The 18,452-nt window shown below is 47.5% G+C and overlaps 2 protein-coding genes across 2 annotated transcripts in view; one reads left to right on the forward strand and one right to left on the reverse strand.

The window, feature by feature from the left end:
* LOC144114534 (hemicentin-2-like) overlaps positions 1–18,452 on the reverse strand; it is a 691,994-nt gene that overhangs the window by 370,954 nt on the left and 302,588 nt on the right. The gene's annotated exons all lie outside the window — the stretch shown is intronic.
* Positions 66–7,898, forward strand: LOC144094857 (endochitinase-like). The gene is made up of 3 exons (XM_077628740.1): positions 66–451; positions 3,324–3,500; positions 6,824–7,898. Exons 1-3 carry the CDS (start codon positions 185–187, stop codon positions 7,871–7,873), a joined length of 1,494 nt encoding a protein of 497 aa, XP_077484866.1. The 5' UTR covers positions 66–184; the 3' UTR covers positions 7,874–7,898.

Genomic DNA, 18,452 nt, shown 5'->3' on the forward strand with positions numbered 1-18,452 from the left:
CACTGCAGCGTCCTCTGCTGCGAGACGAAATGCGCTCGCATCGTAGCAGGAAGAAGAAGCGGCACCGTCGTCGTCTTCGTCGGCCATCGCCACCCGCCCGCTCGCGCACGCGGCAGCTGCAGAGCTCCGGCAGCCGGCCAGGCGGAGGTGGGTAAGGCGCCCAGGCAGGGCCCCACAGCCGAAGATGCGCACCGACGAGTACGTGAGTCCCTGCTGGGAGGAGTCGTACGGCCAGTCCGGCACGTGGGCCGGCCCGGACCTGGACGCGCCACCCCGGGGCCCCCACGAGAACCTCATGCGCTGGATGTTCCTGGTGCTCAGCGCGCTGCTCACCACAGCCAGCGTCGCGCTGCTGGCCACGGCGCTGTTGCAACCGAGTGGGTCGGGCCATCACCACCGTACGCACACCACGCCACACGCCGGCCCGCCGCCCGCCGTGCAAGGCCCCAAGGTGAAAGTCGTGGCTTTGCAACGCCGTTACAAAGGCGCTCGCTGAGGGGGCGGAGCCTTGCGATCGCAGTCGGCATACTCTAACATTTTTACGCGTCTGTGCTTGCCGAACGGAGACGGCCCATAGCATCGGCCGTACGCAGTACCTGCCACTACGGCCCCCAGCGACCCGCATCTTTGCTGTGGGTATCGGTGTGGCTTTCAGTAGTCCTCCTCTTGTAAATTGGCCGATGGCTGGCGACAACGTAACACTGAAGAGCGCGTACGCAATGGTAGTGCCTCGCTCAATAAGTCCCGCCAGCAATGTCATTCGGCAGAAATTGTCCACTGCGACAACTAGGAGCAACCAGTCTATACATTCATGGACGAAGTAGCGCAAAGGACGAGGACATAATATGAAGGACATATCAGTCCATCGACTAGGCGAAGACAATTCAACTGACACAGCTTTCTACCTTACTGCAGCCTATACACTTGGTTGCGATGCTTTCCGTTTTTTGTTTTTTTAGCACATAAGAAGTATAATGAAGAACCTTATTCACGCAGCAAGCAGTATATTCATCCTTATATGTACATGCGTGTCCATTCGTCCTGCATCATGTAGCTTCGAGCAAAACTTTTCTTCATATCCTTTAGGCCAATGTGCGGAGGCTATATGCTTATAAATTAACAGGGGGGTCCCCGACAATCTAATAGCAATGACTCAGCGCAACTTCTGCCATGGCTTGAAGTGTATGTCACTCGACCCCGTGGTTGCAAAGAACGATGTAATGAAGGAATCTGCACTAGTGCTCGAACGCCTGCAGGCCTGCCAGCGCTCGATTTCCTTTTTTAGAAAAGCAGTACAGATACAACAGAAAGATTATAAACCAGCCACAGCAGGATTGCTGTGCTTTCTTCGGCACACTAGTATGGAAGAAACATGAATGTATTTGCTCTTCGTCAGTGTTTTACGGTGTTCATTTTCAGTTTGAAAAACAGTGCAGCTGAAAGGTCCTAACATGCTTGGCAGTGTTTGGTGGTGCAATTTAAATTTTTACTTGTCTCTAAGATCTCGTAACCATAGCAGTTCAGTGCGAAGAACTGTTTCTGCTATTCAGAGTTAGAACAAAATTCCACTTTATGTGTGGTATTTTTTTGTTTTTGTTCGATATTACGCCTTGAACTTATCCTATGCATGTGCGTTAGGTTACGGACTTTCTCGTGTGCTTTTTTCATATGCTCGCGCCGCTGTAAACAGAAATATCAGCTGCGCTTTTTATTCTTCGATAACACGAAAGCCTCAGCAATGCCAGATCGCATTCAGTGTCAACTGCGGATGCTGCACCGCTTGTTGTCGCCTAAATAAGCACACTACGCGTGGATCTGCCCGCTAACATGCATGCTATATCTGACTTCAACAGCGCGTTATGGTGGAAGCACTTCGGATACGATTTGAACGCTTTCAATGCCTTCTAATCACGAGTGAGCTCCGCACATATTCTTCTAATCACGAGAGTGAGCTCCGCACATATTCACTGCAAGCAGGCAGTAATAACGCAAAAGATAAGACACCAAGGAAAACCTGGAGCGCATTTTGTAACGATTTCTTTGTTCAAATTTTTCGCCTGTTGGGAATTGGTCCGCCTCGACTCTTTTGCGGAGCTGGCCACATACAATGCTTGAAAACTATCAGCGTTGACGTCACAGACGGGGTTATAAAATATATAAAAAGAGGGGAACAAGTTGCGAAAAGAATCAGCACTATTTACTGCCCGACTGCTATGCTGTTTTTCGCAGCTAGTAATTAGTCTCAAAGACCAAGCAGCCAAAGATCATCGGCCATAAATGTTGAGATGGAATTTTCTCTTGGTAATCTTCACGGTGAGGCGCATAAGCATAGAACTTTTTCACCCCTGCAGAGAGGATGCCGCTTCCAGTTGTTAAAGAATATGCACGTAATGCTATGGGCACGTGGTGCGAAATATAGTCATAAAGTAGTGATATAAAGTACTTTGGCCTGATCCTGTTTTCTTTGGTTTTGGTAACGTGCGCAATGTGAGACCAAGGTGAGAACCTCGCTTTTATAGTGGTATTTTAATACTCAGCTCCACACATTTATTGAGAACTCTTAGGGGTCATAGTAGCTGTTTAGGTTTTTTATTTTAAACCTTGGGCCTCACCTTAAGAACCGAACAATGTTAAGGGAACACGCGGAAAATAGATGTGGTGTTGATTTTATGGGGTTTAACTTCCTAAAACGACTCAGGCTATGAGGGACGCCGTAGAGGAGGGCTCCGGATAATTTCGACCACTTGGGGTTCTTTAATGTGCACCGAAATGGTAGGACACGCGGGCCTCTAGCATTTTGCTTCCATCGAAATCCGAGCGCCGCGGCGGGGCTTGAACTCATGTCTTTCGGTGCAGCAGCTGAGCACCATAACCACTGAGCCACCGCGCCGGCTCAGGCAAATAAAAGCTCATTATCTGAGCTACCTCGAGTTTTGGTCGTCTCGGTCGGGTTATCAGCTAATGGAATTGTTATGATATCCACAGTAAGAAAACATGGAGGATAGACAGCGCTTTAAAGGGCCTAACAGTACAAAGTTAACCACGTAGCAAGCTTACACGAAAAGATTGGTCCGCAGGGAAAATAACACTCGCTCTTCGGTAAGGGAACCAATCCAATATAACGCCGATGTGCGGTTTCGGCATGTGCTCTCACGCTGTGTAGTTCGCATCGTTCTCAATGATGCTAGCTTGGTATATCAGATGCAATAAGCGCGGTAGCTTCAGCCTTCCAAAATGCTGACTGCAGCTGCAGCATGCGGCCCCCGTGCCCTGGCGTTAAAAGTACACGACGGCTTTTTGTCTTCTCTTCTTGTCCTAACAAGGGTCACAAAGAGGGCGCTGCCGTTCAGGCGGCCAAGAACGCTGCTGCGTCCAACCGCGTCGTCGTGGTCCATGCGCCCGCCGGTAACTTCATGGGGAAGCAAGGCAGGGCCCGCAACGAGCCTGGAGCCCGCATGGCGGCGCCGATTCGCCGGAAACACGAGAGGAAAGAGGTGAAGGTAGGCCCGGCCGATGCGTCCGGCAAAGACGCCTTGAAGTGTAGACGGCGAACCAAATAGAAGATAGGGCTGTTGTCGCATCTACTGCCCGTCATATTGTGCTTTAGTAAACCAATGTTCTATATACAAAGTGTGCAAAATAAGGATTTCACGATGGTGAGCAGTATACAAAAAACCATTTTTGCGAGCAGGCTATGGGACAAGGACAGGAAGTGTCGTGATAACTGTCGTCATCTGTCTCGTAATTAGCCAATATAAATTATTTTCTTAGTAATTCAAGTTAGCGTAAATGTTTTTGTTGCCAATAGCACGCTATTGCTCGTAGCTCAACCATTTACGGAGATATTCTTCCCGAATTTTTCAATTCATTCCACGCAATTACGCATGCAGTGAGGCGACGATCGGAGAATAACTGCTCCTGATCTGACGCAGCACTTCCGTGAGGCACTTCCTGTGCCAAGAGCGTAAATGAAATGGTGTAGGTGATAACTGTTACCCTCTGACTTTCGGCTAAAGAAATCTAAGAAACGTCATACGCAACAGGTGCGTCACTCCAGGGGGAAACCATGCGCCGATCGTAGTAAATTTCGAGCAGAGTATCTCGGAACGCAGATATGCTACAAAATCTTCTACCATATGGAGGTGTCTAGGAGTACCACTGTGTATAAATTTCCGGTATATATACACGTACACTGAGTACAGTGGCTATAAAGATTAATATTGCGTGTTTGTAAATTGCAAACATGACGACCACAATTATTTTTCACTTTGTGTCTACCTGGTCATGTATCTTATGTGCAAGAACATCTCATGCGTAGTGTTAGTCCCTCTTTTTTTTTGAAAAATAACTTGAAAGTCTAAATTTTGAACACCGTGTTCCGGCTGAACAAGCGTACGCTCGAAAAGCGCGCCAAACGGTAAAAATAATCAGTCTCGGCCTTTTTTGCGTGAAGAATTATTTCGTCCTAGCAATTTCTCGCCGAGTTAATCAAGGCCTAATTTTCTTTATATTTACCGGCAATTAGAAGTGCGAACATTTCGTCTTCCCTGGCGTCCTCGCCGTTCTTGCCTGAACAAATCACTACCGCCTATGAACGCTATTCCGCATCAGATTGTTCTGTATTGCACCTTTCAATGGGGGTGAGGACGGGGAGGGTTTAGGGTGGCAGGTAGCCAAACACCTATGATGCTCGCGTACAACGTGAGGGTCCTATGCAGTACGTTGTATGGTCCCTGAGCCGCGTAGCTAATTTAAGGCGACCCTGCAATTCTGTACTCCCCGGCTGTCATGTACGGCTGTAATCGGGTTGTTAGGAGTTAGTCACGATAACAGCCGATCTCTTTTCTAGACTGTAAGCCATTCTGCATTAGCATGACCCGCTAATTGTTGACGCCATAATAAAGAGGTCAAGAGCCCTTCAAAAGAAATTTCACTGTACACGCTTTCTGAAAGCCACAGGGTGGTCGATACCTGCTTTCTATGTGCAACCTTATCACTTACCACTTAGATACGACAGTCGACATTATAGCTGTGAGGTCGCAATTAACCCATTCAAGCCAATAGAAACAATGAAAGCAAACAGATAAAAAAAAAAACGAAAGAACCATGAGAGAAATCAGAGAAGTAAACCCTCCAGAAATAGCGCTTGACAGATTGACGTTCCGAAACCGCCCTGTGGGCTAGGAGGTATTCCGAAGTAGGGAGCTTCGGGTTACTGACGCTAAAGCGTTAAGAGTTCCATTCAGCGGAAAAGCCGACGTTCCGTCGGCGTCCGGCGTTGTTGAGCCGCGAAACTCCGCACTGGTCGAAAAGGGTTCCATGTCACACGTGGAGCGGTGGAATTGAAAAGTGATAAGAACAACGCACAAATTGTGATTACAAGCTTGCAACATGCCTGAAACGTCATTCTCACATGTATGTATATAAATTAAAAGAATTCCGTTGAAAAAAGTTTTGGGCCAATTATTGGGGAACCGATCCTTTGACCCTTGGATGACGAGTCAGACACGCTACCCCTTGACAACGCAGGCATTTTTTTTTCTTTATTGTTGACCACGCGGGCATGTTCTTGCGGCTCGGTTATAGCGTAGTTTTTATATGTATGTCGTGTGGACTTTCACATAACGCGATATCTTACGACTTTGTGCTAATGACTATGTGTGTGATTAGAGAGCACCTAATTAAGAGAGCAGTGATTCAGCGAATAGCGAAGTGCATGTCGGTGAGGGGTGAATTTACGCGAACGACCGAGTGCTTGTGTCACGTGACAATGGTGCGTCATGTGCTCTGATAACATTAGTAGACCACGTGATCGGGTAATATGTAAAAGAGATCAAGTAGAGTCGCTGATGGGACCCATTAACGATATCGCGTCATACCCTTAAAGGCGGAGCTTAAGTGTCCCCCAATATTATTTACGCAAGCTTGAGTTATTTAATGTGCACCAAAATCTCTGTACACGGCTGTTATTATTGCGCAAGCATTAGGTAGTTCATCGACACGAAAACCTGGCATCGCCAAAAAGTGGCATCGTTACAAAATTCGCGATTGGTCGAAATGGTGTGATGTCATTAAAAGCGGAAAAATACAAAATGTTAGCCAGTAATAGTCAGTACTAGAACTTACAACTTCACCAACTACAGAGGAATAGAACAGGAATAGAATTGAAATAAAATTAAAATAAAATGAGAATGGAATTGGAATAGAATTGTAATACTTTCGCAGTATCCGTGTGTAAGTTCCTTAAGTGCCTTTAGTAATTTTGAATTGTACCTCCATCGAAATGCTGCCGGCATTGAACTCACTGCCTTGTTCTCAGCAGCCAAGCACGGCAATTACTTACTGGTTTAGCAAAAAGTTATGGCGCAAACGTAGATAGTTATAGCGTTTAAATCACTATGCACCAACTCGCCCAAAAAGAAGTTAGGATAAAATATCTAAGCTGGGTTGGGTTGCTGGGTGCGCTCGACTGTTAACGCAAAATGTTTTTGGCTTTTATATATGGTTTTGTTTTGCTGCTCCTACATTTTGCACGTGATTGTTGTTTGCTATCTATTTCGCAGTTGCGTCGTTTTCTTTTTCTTTCCCGTTCTCTGTTAAAATGATATGGTTTTTCAGCCCTGATGATGAGTGTGACTAAACCGGAGCTTGGTGCTTCCGCCACTTTTCGCACAATTAAAACGGGCGGCGCTGCCGGTCATCATTTAAAAATTGCCCCAATCAAACCATATTGTAGTCTCTTTCTTGTAGTCCTTGACCAGAGTCTTAATGGTGACGTTTCTCTTTTATTTCTCTTCCTTAACTCCACCTTCAATTTACAAAGCCGGAAATCCACTGCGTCTACAACAACAAGGCTCCCGAGTACCCACTGCCCTTCACGCCCAGTGACATTCCCGTGGGTCTCTGCGCTTCGGCGATTTACTGCTGCCTCGGTCCAACAAGCGACGGCACCAACCTTACGTTCCTCCACGTTGACCCCAAGAACGGACCGCTTGACCTTGAAACCTTCAGCTCGGTGCTGCACAGCATGGACCCTACCATGAGACGCCACATCGCAGTAGGCGGACCTCGGTTGAACTACGCCCACCTGGCGAGGGCCCTCCGGGACTCCGCTTCGAGGTCCGAATTTGTGAATAGCGTCATGGGCTGGCTGAACCGTCCACATCTGGAATCCTTCGGGTTCGTGCTTCACATAATCCAACCGGAGAAGGTCTCCAAGCACCGTTCGCTGGACGCGCTCGTCCTAGAGCTGTCAAGCAAGCTCAATTCTAGGACGTTTATGCTGACTTTACCCCTGAACGGTGAGGTGGAGAGCAGGTACTTTCACCCACTCACATACAAGAGCGTGAATGCGTTTATAAAAATGTCGCACCGCTTTGGCACCCCCATTATCGGTAGCTGTCCGAACCCAGTGCGTGGTTTGCGGACTCATTCGCTGCAGAAGGTCATCAGGGATGTCAAGGACAAGTACCAAGACCGCTGGGACAGTGACATCAGGGAGAAGACTCTGTTCACAGTGTCCCTCGCAGGCTACATCTACTGGGTGAGGAACGGCTCACTGACAGGCTTGACCAAAGGCCGAGTGGAAAAGCATGCGCTCTCCGGATACTGGGACATATGTCGCAAAGTGGACGACGCCAGTTGGAACCACAAGTACATAAGAGAGACCGGCTGCCTCACGGCTTGGTCCGGCCGCAACTACGTGTCATCTCTCTCACCCAAGTCATTCACGTTTTTGGACGGCACGAGAGAGATGAAGGGCGTCGTGGTATTCGACATTGAGAAGGACGATTTCAAGGGCATGTGCGGCGACCCGTACCCCATGCTCAGGGCTCTCAGGGAAAGCCTTACAAAATTTGAAGAAATCAAGTGACTGCAAAAAAAAAAGAGAAAAGCAACCCCTGTTCTTTATTTTGCTTTGTTTCTTGTCTTCTTTGAGCCATCCACGAGCAAGTAGCACCAGCGCGGCTCTATGCAAGTCAGGTTTGTATTCGATGGCTTTCCACTCTAGACCTTGCTGCGGCAGCAGGGCCAGCTGAGCGTAAGCCCGGCCTTTTATTCCCATAAACTCGAGAGCCGGTGCAAGCGATCACTACATATGTGCCCGGCGAGTGTCGAGTTCTCGACGTGCTTCCCGAGGCATAAACGTGAGAAAAGACAAATGCCGCGAGGCATCTGTAATGAAAGTCGGCGGGTGTTCAGGGTTAATTGGTTAGTAATCATTTTCTCTCATTTGGGCATCAGAATCAATCACTAAGTGAAAATGACCACTTGACACTTAAGACAATATCTGCCCTCCACAAGAGTGACTCGAAAAAGCAGCTACCGAGCTAGTCTTCCTGCTGCTGCTCCGCTCGTACTCCGGCCAACATTTTCTTTCCGAACAGAAAAGCGTTTTCGGATGGGCTAATTGGACTCTGATCCTGTTTTCAATCCTTGATTTGGAGAAACTTCCCCGCTACGGATGTCGTCGTGTCCCGCATAGCCCGGAGCACGCCTTGCCATTCATTCGTCGATTTGGCTGTCTCATCGCGACGAATTTTTTTCCTTTATGGGTTCACAGCCATGCTTCGGATTTCTGAATAGTTATCCATAAAACTACTTTTCCTTGTCTCCGAATGGAATTATCCGCAAATAGCTGTTTTCATATGTGCATTTACGTTAGGGTCCCCTAAGGCCAAACGCATTTGCGCGAACGCCCAATGTCTCCTCTCTAAATTTAAAAGAAAATGCTTTTAAAACTGCACCCTTTCAATAAATCCTATTTTGCCTGTCAGTTTCGCAAACTTTCTTGCCGCTAGCGCGATGTGAGATATCCAGAAATACAGAAGATTTAAAATCATACATAACGTCCTTCAATAAGACTACTTAAGTTTTGTGTCAGTAACTTATAATAATTATAATTGGTTTTTGGGGAAATGAAATGGCGCAGTATCTGTCTCATATATCGTTGGACACCTGAACCGCGCCGTAAGGGAAGGTATAAGGGAGGGAGTGAATGAAGAAAGGAAGAATGAGGTGCCGTAGTGGAGGGCTCCGGCATAATTTCGACCACCTGGGGATCTTTGACGTGCACTGACATCGCACAGCACACGGGCGCCTTAGCGTTTTTTCAGTAACTTCAAAATTCTTTTAAGTAAATTCCGGGAAAACTGATTTTATGAAAGTGGCGGCTACCTTAGGACAATTAGGGGCATCGTTTTAGTTTTAAACCTGTACCCATCGCATAAGTGGCAGCTTAGCCGGTGCCACTTTACCGCAGCCACGACAAAGCACTGAGATCGGCATACTGATGTAGTTTTTTTTTCTTTCACTGTGATAGCGTGTGAATCTACACAATGTTTTCGCTGCGATAGCGTGTGAATCTACATATGATGTCCCATAGTGTGCGACATATCTACAGATTTTGTACTTTGAAAAATGCGATTAAGACTATGTGCCGTGGCGTAAATCAAGATTCTAAACAAGACTCGATTCGTGCGGCAAATGAAATAGTTTATCTTTTTGTCTGTTCTTAAAAATCGCAAATTTAATGTGAGCCGACAGCGAAGCGAAAAAGTAGTGTACTAATATATTTACTCTATTATTTCTTACCGTAAAAGCACGCCTACCGTATCGCAAATTTTAGTTACATGTGCTATTAGCCACCTTTTTTTTTCTCCGTAGGTTTTATGGGAAGCACGCTTCCACGATGCAGTTGGGAAAGAGCAGGGATGAACCTGAACTATTATCCGCGACTCCCCATCATCAAATGCAGATCACGACCCTCATAGGGGCACTGACAGGGCCTCAAATATAGTTGAGGTATGCATGTGATGTTAAGGGGTGGCGCTTCGCTCATATTGTCCAGCAAGAATTTTTTTTATTTGCTTGGTACAAGCTGAGTTATCTGCAATCAAAATTTGAATTTCATCGCCTTCGCGCCTTTCCGTCTCGTCACTTTTTGCACGCTAAAAGGTAGGCGTTGCTCCAGCGACCCCATCGCCGGGGGCGGAGCTTCCCGACCCGCTGGAGCTACGCCGCATATTGGCCGTGGCCATGGTAGCTGCCTGACGTCTGAAATAATCGAACCAATAGCCATCTCTCAACTGGCATATGTAGGAGCGGTGCGACGGAGGAGGGTGTTAGCATGAAAAAGTCGCAGGGAAGGGCTCGCCAACTTTGACGCGTGATTGTGGGTCGTCTGCTGCGTGTAGAAGTGTATTATTTGGTTCAGGTGTTCATGACGAGAGAATGCGGTGAGAGAGCGAATTGATGTACTGTCATCGGAAGGCGTTTCAGAGCCCCTTTAACTGGCGATAACCACTCGATCAGGGATGCCACTCAATCTTGAAAGAAACATTCAATCGCGGCAGTCTCAGTGCTGTTCGAAGAATTCAATAATAAAAGGACAAGATGGGTACAACATTAAACCTAGGGATAATACAGAGCTGAAAAAAGCGCGAAAGGGAAAGCACAGACGACGAAAAAGAATTACAAGGGCAGGCGATAACTCTCATCGCAAATGAAGTTTATTGCAGAAAGGTTCGCGTATCAATGGGAACACAAACGGCACAAAAACACGAAGGCAGAAATCATCACGTTTGACGCCACGCGTAGAAACAAAAGCACTAAGGTTATAATTGAAACCAAAGTGATGAGGCCAAAAATTCAAATTCCCTATCGGAAGTCTGACTGATACGATTACCACTATTAAAGCATATGTAAAAGGGTGATTGATACAATTAGCACTATTAAAGCGGGTGTAAAAGGCTTCTGTGAGTTCTCGAAGCATTTGGTCACAGTGCCTAAAAAAGACAGTTGTGCTACCAAACAGTGCTCACTGTTTGTTTCTTTTTGTCGTTAGTGCCGCACGTGCAGCAGTGCCTCGACAGGCTATTCAGGGAATCCCCTCCAAATAATCTCTTGGACTCTCCTAATCTTTCAATAATACAATGCCTGCTGTGGCCTATGTTTAAAACACAACAGGAGAGTGGCAACTTGTAAACAACCCCGAGCAAAATTGAATATACTTCAGCTGCGAGTTGGCGCCTGTCCTTTTAATTCTTTTCCTTTGTCCGAGTGTTGCCTTTCGCGCATTTTTAAGCTATGCATTTCAACCAACTTGCCCTACTTTCTGCTCTTCTAGAGTCAAACACTTCTATAGGCTCAAGATTTCTTTTGAACGGCTTGCTCATGCAGTTTTTTTTACCTATTTCACACATCACCAAGTTCACCTGTATTGTTCCTTCGCATACATCACATTCTGACTGGTTTCCACTCAGTGTGGTCTGAAAATGACAGCTACTTCTCAGTCTATGAGCTAATACGAATTGATGCTCTCCTCACATGACACAGACCGTGTTCTTCTTCGAGCTTCATTTCTAATGGATCATGGTCATGCTCCTCCAAAATAGTGTTGGCGCTGCTCACTCCAGCATTTTGAACTCTAATTCGTCTTCTGGGGATAGCGGGTCACTCTCTATTTTTCGGGCGCACCACCATCGCCTATGCCACTCGCACTTTTCGCACGCTTACAAAAAATCAGCGCACATAAGACCCTTGAATAGTATACAGTGTCATCGCCGACGTCATCTTAAAAACACGCGCCAGGTGCATTACCCCGCAGAGCAAGCAGTCTTAAGCAAGCACTGGACTGTTTTTGAAAATTCAAGCTATGCTCCAGGCCGAGGTTACTGAAGCTGCACTAATTCCGCTGCGTGCATGTCGTTCTGTTTTTAATTTACGCCAGCTGCCGAAAATGATTAAAGGAGTGTTGTATGTACATTGACGAGCGTGCCTCTGCGTTCAGTGCTCTAGAAATTTGTGTTTTACTGTTGCTATGGTTTGCTTGTTTGAGGTCGTTTATTATTTACAGTTTAAGAAATCATTTATTCATGGAGTCCGCAAAGAAGCACGAACGGGCCACTTCAACAATTGCGTTTAATTCTTTGCGTTTTGATTTGATTTCGAACCTCACCATAATAAGATAAACATTTCCAGGAGCGAGAGACCTGTGGGGTGACCCGTGTTCCATTAGGAGCGACATGCGGTCTACTGCTGTTGGAGGGTACGCATAAACGCCATTTTTGATGCACTCAGATGCAGTGCCAGAAGACTGTAAGGCTCATCTAGGATTCGATGTATATGAAAAGACTCCTCAGTGGAGAAAAAACCATTGATGAAGCTGTATGTTTTAAAGATATTTCGAGATGTTGCTAAGAACATCTGTAAATGGCCTCGGAACGACCCTGTAGTGACTATTGCATTCAAGGGGGGGGGGGGGGGGGGCATACGTCAAAGAAAAGAAAATTTAGCCGTCCTCATGGAACATCGAAAGTTTATTTTTTCATTGAAGCTCCAGGGTATAATCATCTGAATTGAGCACTATTACGTCACGAAGAGATTCGTATCCCAATCAGGTACAAGAGTCAAAGACCCACTGGGTTTTCTCGCACCTTTTCTGGTGCAGGCGAAAAGATCCTACATCGATCGAGAGCAAACATTGGCTAAGATAATTCTTTATCGTGCCATGGGTCAACACCTGGCTCAGATACAATGAAGAAACAGTCATACGTGAAGTTTAGAGCATTCCGAGGTTTCTATTTCAGAGTAGAAGGACCGATCCTCAAATCGGAGCTCCACATCTGTGTAGATGCTCATCATAGTGCTTACTATGCCACAGCATAGTTATGTCATTTTCAGAAGCGCTAAAACACCGAGGACGCAGAGGGAACAGACAGGGACGAGCGCTACTTCCAACTGTTTATTTCGTAAAACCGCAAGTGCTTTAAACAGTTCTCGAACACTTTTATGACACGGCAGTAAACTACACGTGCGAGAATACACAGTATAGCTACCGAGACTAAAAGAACCAAGGAGATAAGTGCACGATTACGTTGATACCCTGAGGAAGGCAAGTTCTTTTTTTGACAATGAAATGGACGGTGAGCTTACACAAGTGCTACCCAGGGATGCTATGTTCTGTGCTTCTATAATCTCTCGGGTTAGTTGATCACGACTACGTCCGATGATGTGGCACTGATTTAACAATGGAGCACAATCGCGGCACTTACTGCAGTGAATGGCTAGGTTGCTTCCGAAGGAATTTTTAACATTGTTGTTGTGCTGGCGTAGCCGGTCATTGAGACAACAGCCCGTTTGCCCAACATACTTTTTGCCACAAGATAGAGGGATGCAGTACACAACACAGTCTACACAGTCCACGTACGCTGTTTGGTGTTTGATACCACATAATTGTTTGTCAGAAGAGTAGGGTTTCGTCAGCTTGCAAAGCTTGTTTAGCTTGTTAGGGGCCGTGAAAACAACTCTAACATCTGCTTTCTGCGCTACCTTTTTTAGGTTGTGTGAAACAGTGTGCACGTAAGGGAGCACAGCAACCTTTTTTCTCTCACTCGGTGTTTTAGCGCTTCTAAAAATGTCAAATCTGCACCAACAAGCCCGATCCGCTACCCTTCTGAGCATAGTTATGCGTGCATGGAACTCATGGATGTGCTGAAAGAGTTTTGCTGCTCGCAAATGCGATGGTCAGGTATTAATTACAACCACCACCCTAGCAAGGCTATACAGCTGACTTCGGTGTTGATGGCTGTGCGAAAATGCAGCTACATTTTCTCCGTTGTGGCCTTGGCATCATTGATGTGACCTTTTGGACGGACTCCCAGCTAGATCCAAAAAGACCCAAGCAAGTGTAAGACATTTTTGAATAATAGAGTGCATGAGATCCATATTCAGGAGATTATTCTCACTAGTGATTCCGTTCCGGCAAGAAGAAGCCAACCGACCTGCCCACAATAGTAGGTAGGTGGAGATGCTCACAAGAACATATCAATCGACTAGTTGCTGAGGTAACGACTATGGTGGCAATGGCCACACTAGATAAGGATTACAACAGACTGGCTGGTGTCATTGCCGGCAAAAGGCGCCCGGTGTGTCATGAGCGTCCCAAGAGTCGTTCACCGTCTAACAAGTAGTGAACACGAATACTCCGGTTGAGCCTCTAGACAACATCAAACGGCTCTGCTCAGAGGTTCTGCTTATGCTGTCAACAGCGTGAGGAGTTCAGTCCTGCCTGCTGAGATTACCTTGGGCGACTATTGTCGAACATCCTATCCGAGATGTCTACTCCATGGAGGGCAATTGGCACCATCTGTTCGGCAGGGGAGAACGTTGTAGCTTCTTCTTCGAGTAGACAAAGAGGTCACCGTCATCATTTTCCGCAATTGCCAGCGGCTGCGCGTCTCGTGCAGTAGTTATTTCATGTGATCCATTATAGAAGATTTCCTTCCCCGTCACGGAGGTCTTCTCTCCGTTCTCTAGGGCGTCCGCGCACCAGCGGGACCTGGAGGTCCAACACAGTACTGGTCCAAATACGATTGGTGACAGTTGCCGGCAGTTGGGCTATTTGTAACATCAAAGCGCTTAATTCCCTCCGCACGCAGCAAGTGGCACCACCTACCCGGCTTCAACGCCGCAAGTAGGCAGGACTCGAGTCATTTGTTTTTTGAGCGAGCCATTACTTCGGCGCCATTGCGCTAAGGACATCCAGCTGTAAGCTTCGCGCCCATATAGACTACTACTACGTGATTGCTCTATGGTCCAAGCGTAAAGTACAATGTAGGCATGTCGTTCCCAGACGGTGTTAAAAACCATAGATGACTCGTTATGCACACGCCCCAGTCGCGTTGTTTCCGAGAAAGTTAATTACTGACGTTCATAACAGTGGCCTTGAGTCGGCATGCGCAAGCAGTCAGAAGTTCTCGACGCGCGGGATGAAAGCAGTTTGCCTGCCAGAGCACTTTCAGCCGTCGCTAACGAGCTCGGTTGAGACGTTTCTTCCGAGACGAAGATTGCGGCTAGTGCATTAGTTCACTGCTGCGTGGTCTAAATCAAAGCGAGTTCGCGCTAGACGAGTGTCTTATAAGCGCTGTTGCGTGAAGATAGTTGCAAAACTGAGTATCGTGCAGGTGCGCACTTTTCCGATGTTCAGAACTAGTACGTGGAGGCACAACGAAGCTTTGGTGCATCATTTTATTCGGGAAAAATAGAATAAAAAAGGCTGGATTGAGCACGTGCTATTTGTAAGTAAACGCATGCCAAAAAGAAATGCGGTTCAGTAGGTGTAGTTTTATAGATAATTTAGATGCCAGAACTTTCAACAGCTGCGCACATTCTTAAATGTGTAAGCGTCTTCATCTTTCTCAGCAATGAATAATAGTATTGCAAATTACCGCGCTACATCGCGCCAGCTTTACGCAAGTGCATGACGCACTACAGTGAAAGGGGTCATTATTGCACATTGTAGTTTGGTCGCAGCGTGAAGATAATTATGATGTTACTTATATGCTTCAAGTAAATACCTACAACAAGCAACCTTTTCTAGAAGTATGCGCCCCATCTACCTTACTGGACGAAGCAGGGCACGAGGTAAGACACTGGGTCGCATCTACAACTAATTACCTCAAGTAATCTACACGGACATAGCTGACGTGACCGGAAAGCCGTCAACATCAGCGCAATCGACCAAGCGCTATACGTGGTAGCGACAGCATCCATTCTAACCACATCTACCAACCTGGAAGCAGAGGGAGCAACCATAGCTCTAGCCACTGTCTCCAGCCCCCTGACTACACCCCATACGTTGTCACAGGCTCGCAAGCAGCATGTCAAAACTACCGCAAGAGCCTACTCCCATACACGGCAAGAATCCTTAGATCTAGGCCAACCCCTCATCCAATGTCTTACTGGTATGTACCCCTGGACGTGAGTCACTGGCAATCAGTGTGCAGACGCTGCTCCCCCACCCCTCCCGCAAGCGCCACCCGGGCACCAGCAACCGACTTCGAATGCACTTTCTTACCGGAGCCACTACCGAACCAGGACACAAGTCTGCTCTCGCGTCAACGCCTGGGCAGGCACAAATATCCACCACCCCACAAACGACTCAAGCGACGCGAGGCCGTCGTCTGACAGCAGCTGATAACCAACACATATACTCATCTCGGTTTCCGGCGAAAACTACACCCCATGCTATAAGCATTAACATATGCCCACACTGTAATGAATACCCTTCCCTATTCGCAACCCCAGATTATTGCTCGTTGCCTAGCAGCCTGAGTGAGAAACCGCCGATTCATGTCCAGCATAGTAACGCACTTCAGTTTTCCGTTACTCGTGCGCAGTAAAACAGTATCTCTGTTCTCCACTCCTCGGGATGTCGTGGATATCTGGTATATGTGCCTACCCAGGTGTTGATGCTAGAACAGACTTGCGTAAGGGCCTCCGGAAAGGGAGTGAGTTCAATGTCGGTTCCTGGTGCACGGGTGGCGCTTGCGCGGGGGACAGCATCTGCACTCTGATCGCCAGTGACTCACAGCCAGAGGGTCCATACCAGTACGACCTTGTATGAGGTGTTGGTCTTGATCTGAGGTTTCTGGCCGTGTGCGGGTGTTGGGCCTTGCCGTAGTTTCGACATTCTGCTTGCGAGACTGTGGTGGCGTATAGCGTGTTAGCCGGGGGGGGGGGGGGGGGGGGGGGCTTTAAACAGTGGCTAGGGCTATGGCTGCTTCTGCTTCCAGGATGGAAGAGGCGGTTGGAATGACTCACGGACCCGGACTGAGGGCTCCTCCGGTTCTGGGCAAACTTTTTCAATGGACCCAATATATACTTGACATCGCCATCGTCAGCATCATATACGTAACGGAAATGCTGGTTACACTGTTTACTTGGGAAGAAATTAAAGTCGTTTACAATCTCTGTAAAAAAATGCCCTCCCTTACGGACTCTTGTCGTTGGCATCGTTACGTTGGCTTTGCTTTGGTTTGATCGTCCGCATGGTGGCCATCGACTGCCGAAAAGCATCAGAATAGGAGCGTTGTAGATGAAATACGTCATCTTCGTCCAGATCATAGAGACGCTCGTGTGGTCTTTTACAGTGGAAGGCACCCAACCACTGGACAGGTGCACGAAAGGAGTAAGCGGAGCGCACTGTCATCTTCTAACCTTATTTACGCTGCATCTAATAAAATTGGAAGTATTTCGTATGGAGCCTGGTGGTAATCGCTGGTGCGATTTCTCATGAACACAACATGTTTCTTGATATCTACTTCAACAAGTATGAGAACACTTCAAACGAAATAGCGTGCTGCGTTTGCTTATGCCCGCACCTCTAAATACGTGACCAGGCGGACCGTCACTGGAAATTGCTGAGAACTGCCTTTCCAGAAACTGTGAATAATTCTGACAGTACCAGACGATGTTCAGAGTAGTTGCGGTACTGGAGCAGGTACAGCACATGCCTTTGTGGCGTCGTCTTTGAAAACCTGTCTTAAGTTGAGAAAAGGCCAGTGTTTGTCGCGAAGCGGCGGTCCAGAGCCTGTGTGCTTCTCGGTATACCTCCACCGGCATCGGCGGAATAGACCTCACCATCTCCTCCGACGTTCGCCCCGTTACCCCGCGAAGGTGTTTGTGAGCCCTGCGTCATCGCTGCTTGACGACTCGTCTAAAAAGCGAGGGGTCGAATGGACGGGTGCTTGCGGCCAGCGAAATGGCAAATGCGTTCGGCGAGATGCCATCTTGCAGGCTGCTGCTAGCGCCTCATTCTGGGCCCACTCATGGCATTCGATTTGTGCGCATAAGTGCACTCGGGAAATCGCCGCAGTAATGCTCAGATAACATTCGAATTTCGGGTACGTGGTGAATAAATGGTGACAATGTCTCCATAACCTGGAGGTCACTCGCCTGCACGTTCTGTACCTGCAAGTAGGCGAACTCTGTGTTTATAGTGTCTTTTGATGGGAGTGTGTAGGGCACAGAAGCCTTCCCAGGACACTATCGCAAGCTCCGCTGCTGTCTTATAAACACATTAGACGCGGGGAAGCGCAGTCTCCCTCACAATGCAATGGTGGTCCCGTCTCACTCCAGTTCCAGGCCGTGCTTTGGAGCCCTCACCTCGTCGCTCGTGGGAAAGGGAGCGCCTGCGATGTCCAAAAAGATGTCCGACCGTAGGTTCATATGTCGCTGGGTTTGAAAAGCTCGGCGTGTGCTTCGGCAGGCCGGTGATGATGGATACCGCTTGTTTATTATTTTTTTTTACTCGTCTACACTGTTTCCGTAGTAGTTATAGGCGAACAGTACGAGAGATTTGGAACTGCTGTAACGAGTTGGCGCGTGTTCTCCTCCGGTGTGCTGACAGAAGAACTCTGCGGATGAAGCGAAAAAAAAGGTATTTCATGGCGATTTTGCTTTAGTTACCTTTGTTATGGCTTTACCGTCTTCATTAGGGTGTGCCCTCAATATCTGAACGGATGGCTGGCGGATATGCAGAGTGGTATTTGATTCAGGACTGTTTCAGCCTGCCTGTGAAGCCCGCTGAAAACCACTATGTACTCGGTCTTCTGGGCTAAGGATGCCAGCCTCCGACTAATGGGTTGTACGGAATCTTGGCTGAACTG

Source organism: Amblyomma americanum, chromosome 1 (genome assembly GCF_052857255.1).
Source record: "Amblyomma americanum isolate KBUSLIRL-KWMA chromosome 1, ASM5285725v1, whole genome shotgun sequence".
In the NCBI taxonomy this organism is placed as follows: Eukaryota; Metazoa; Arthropoda; class Arachnida; order Ixodida; family Ixodidae; genus Amblyomma; species Amblyomma americanum.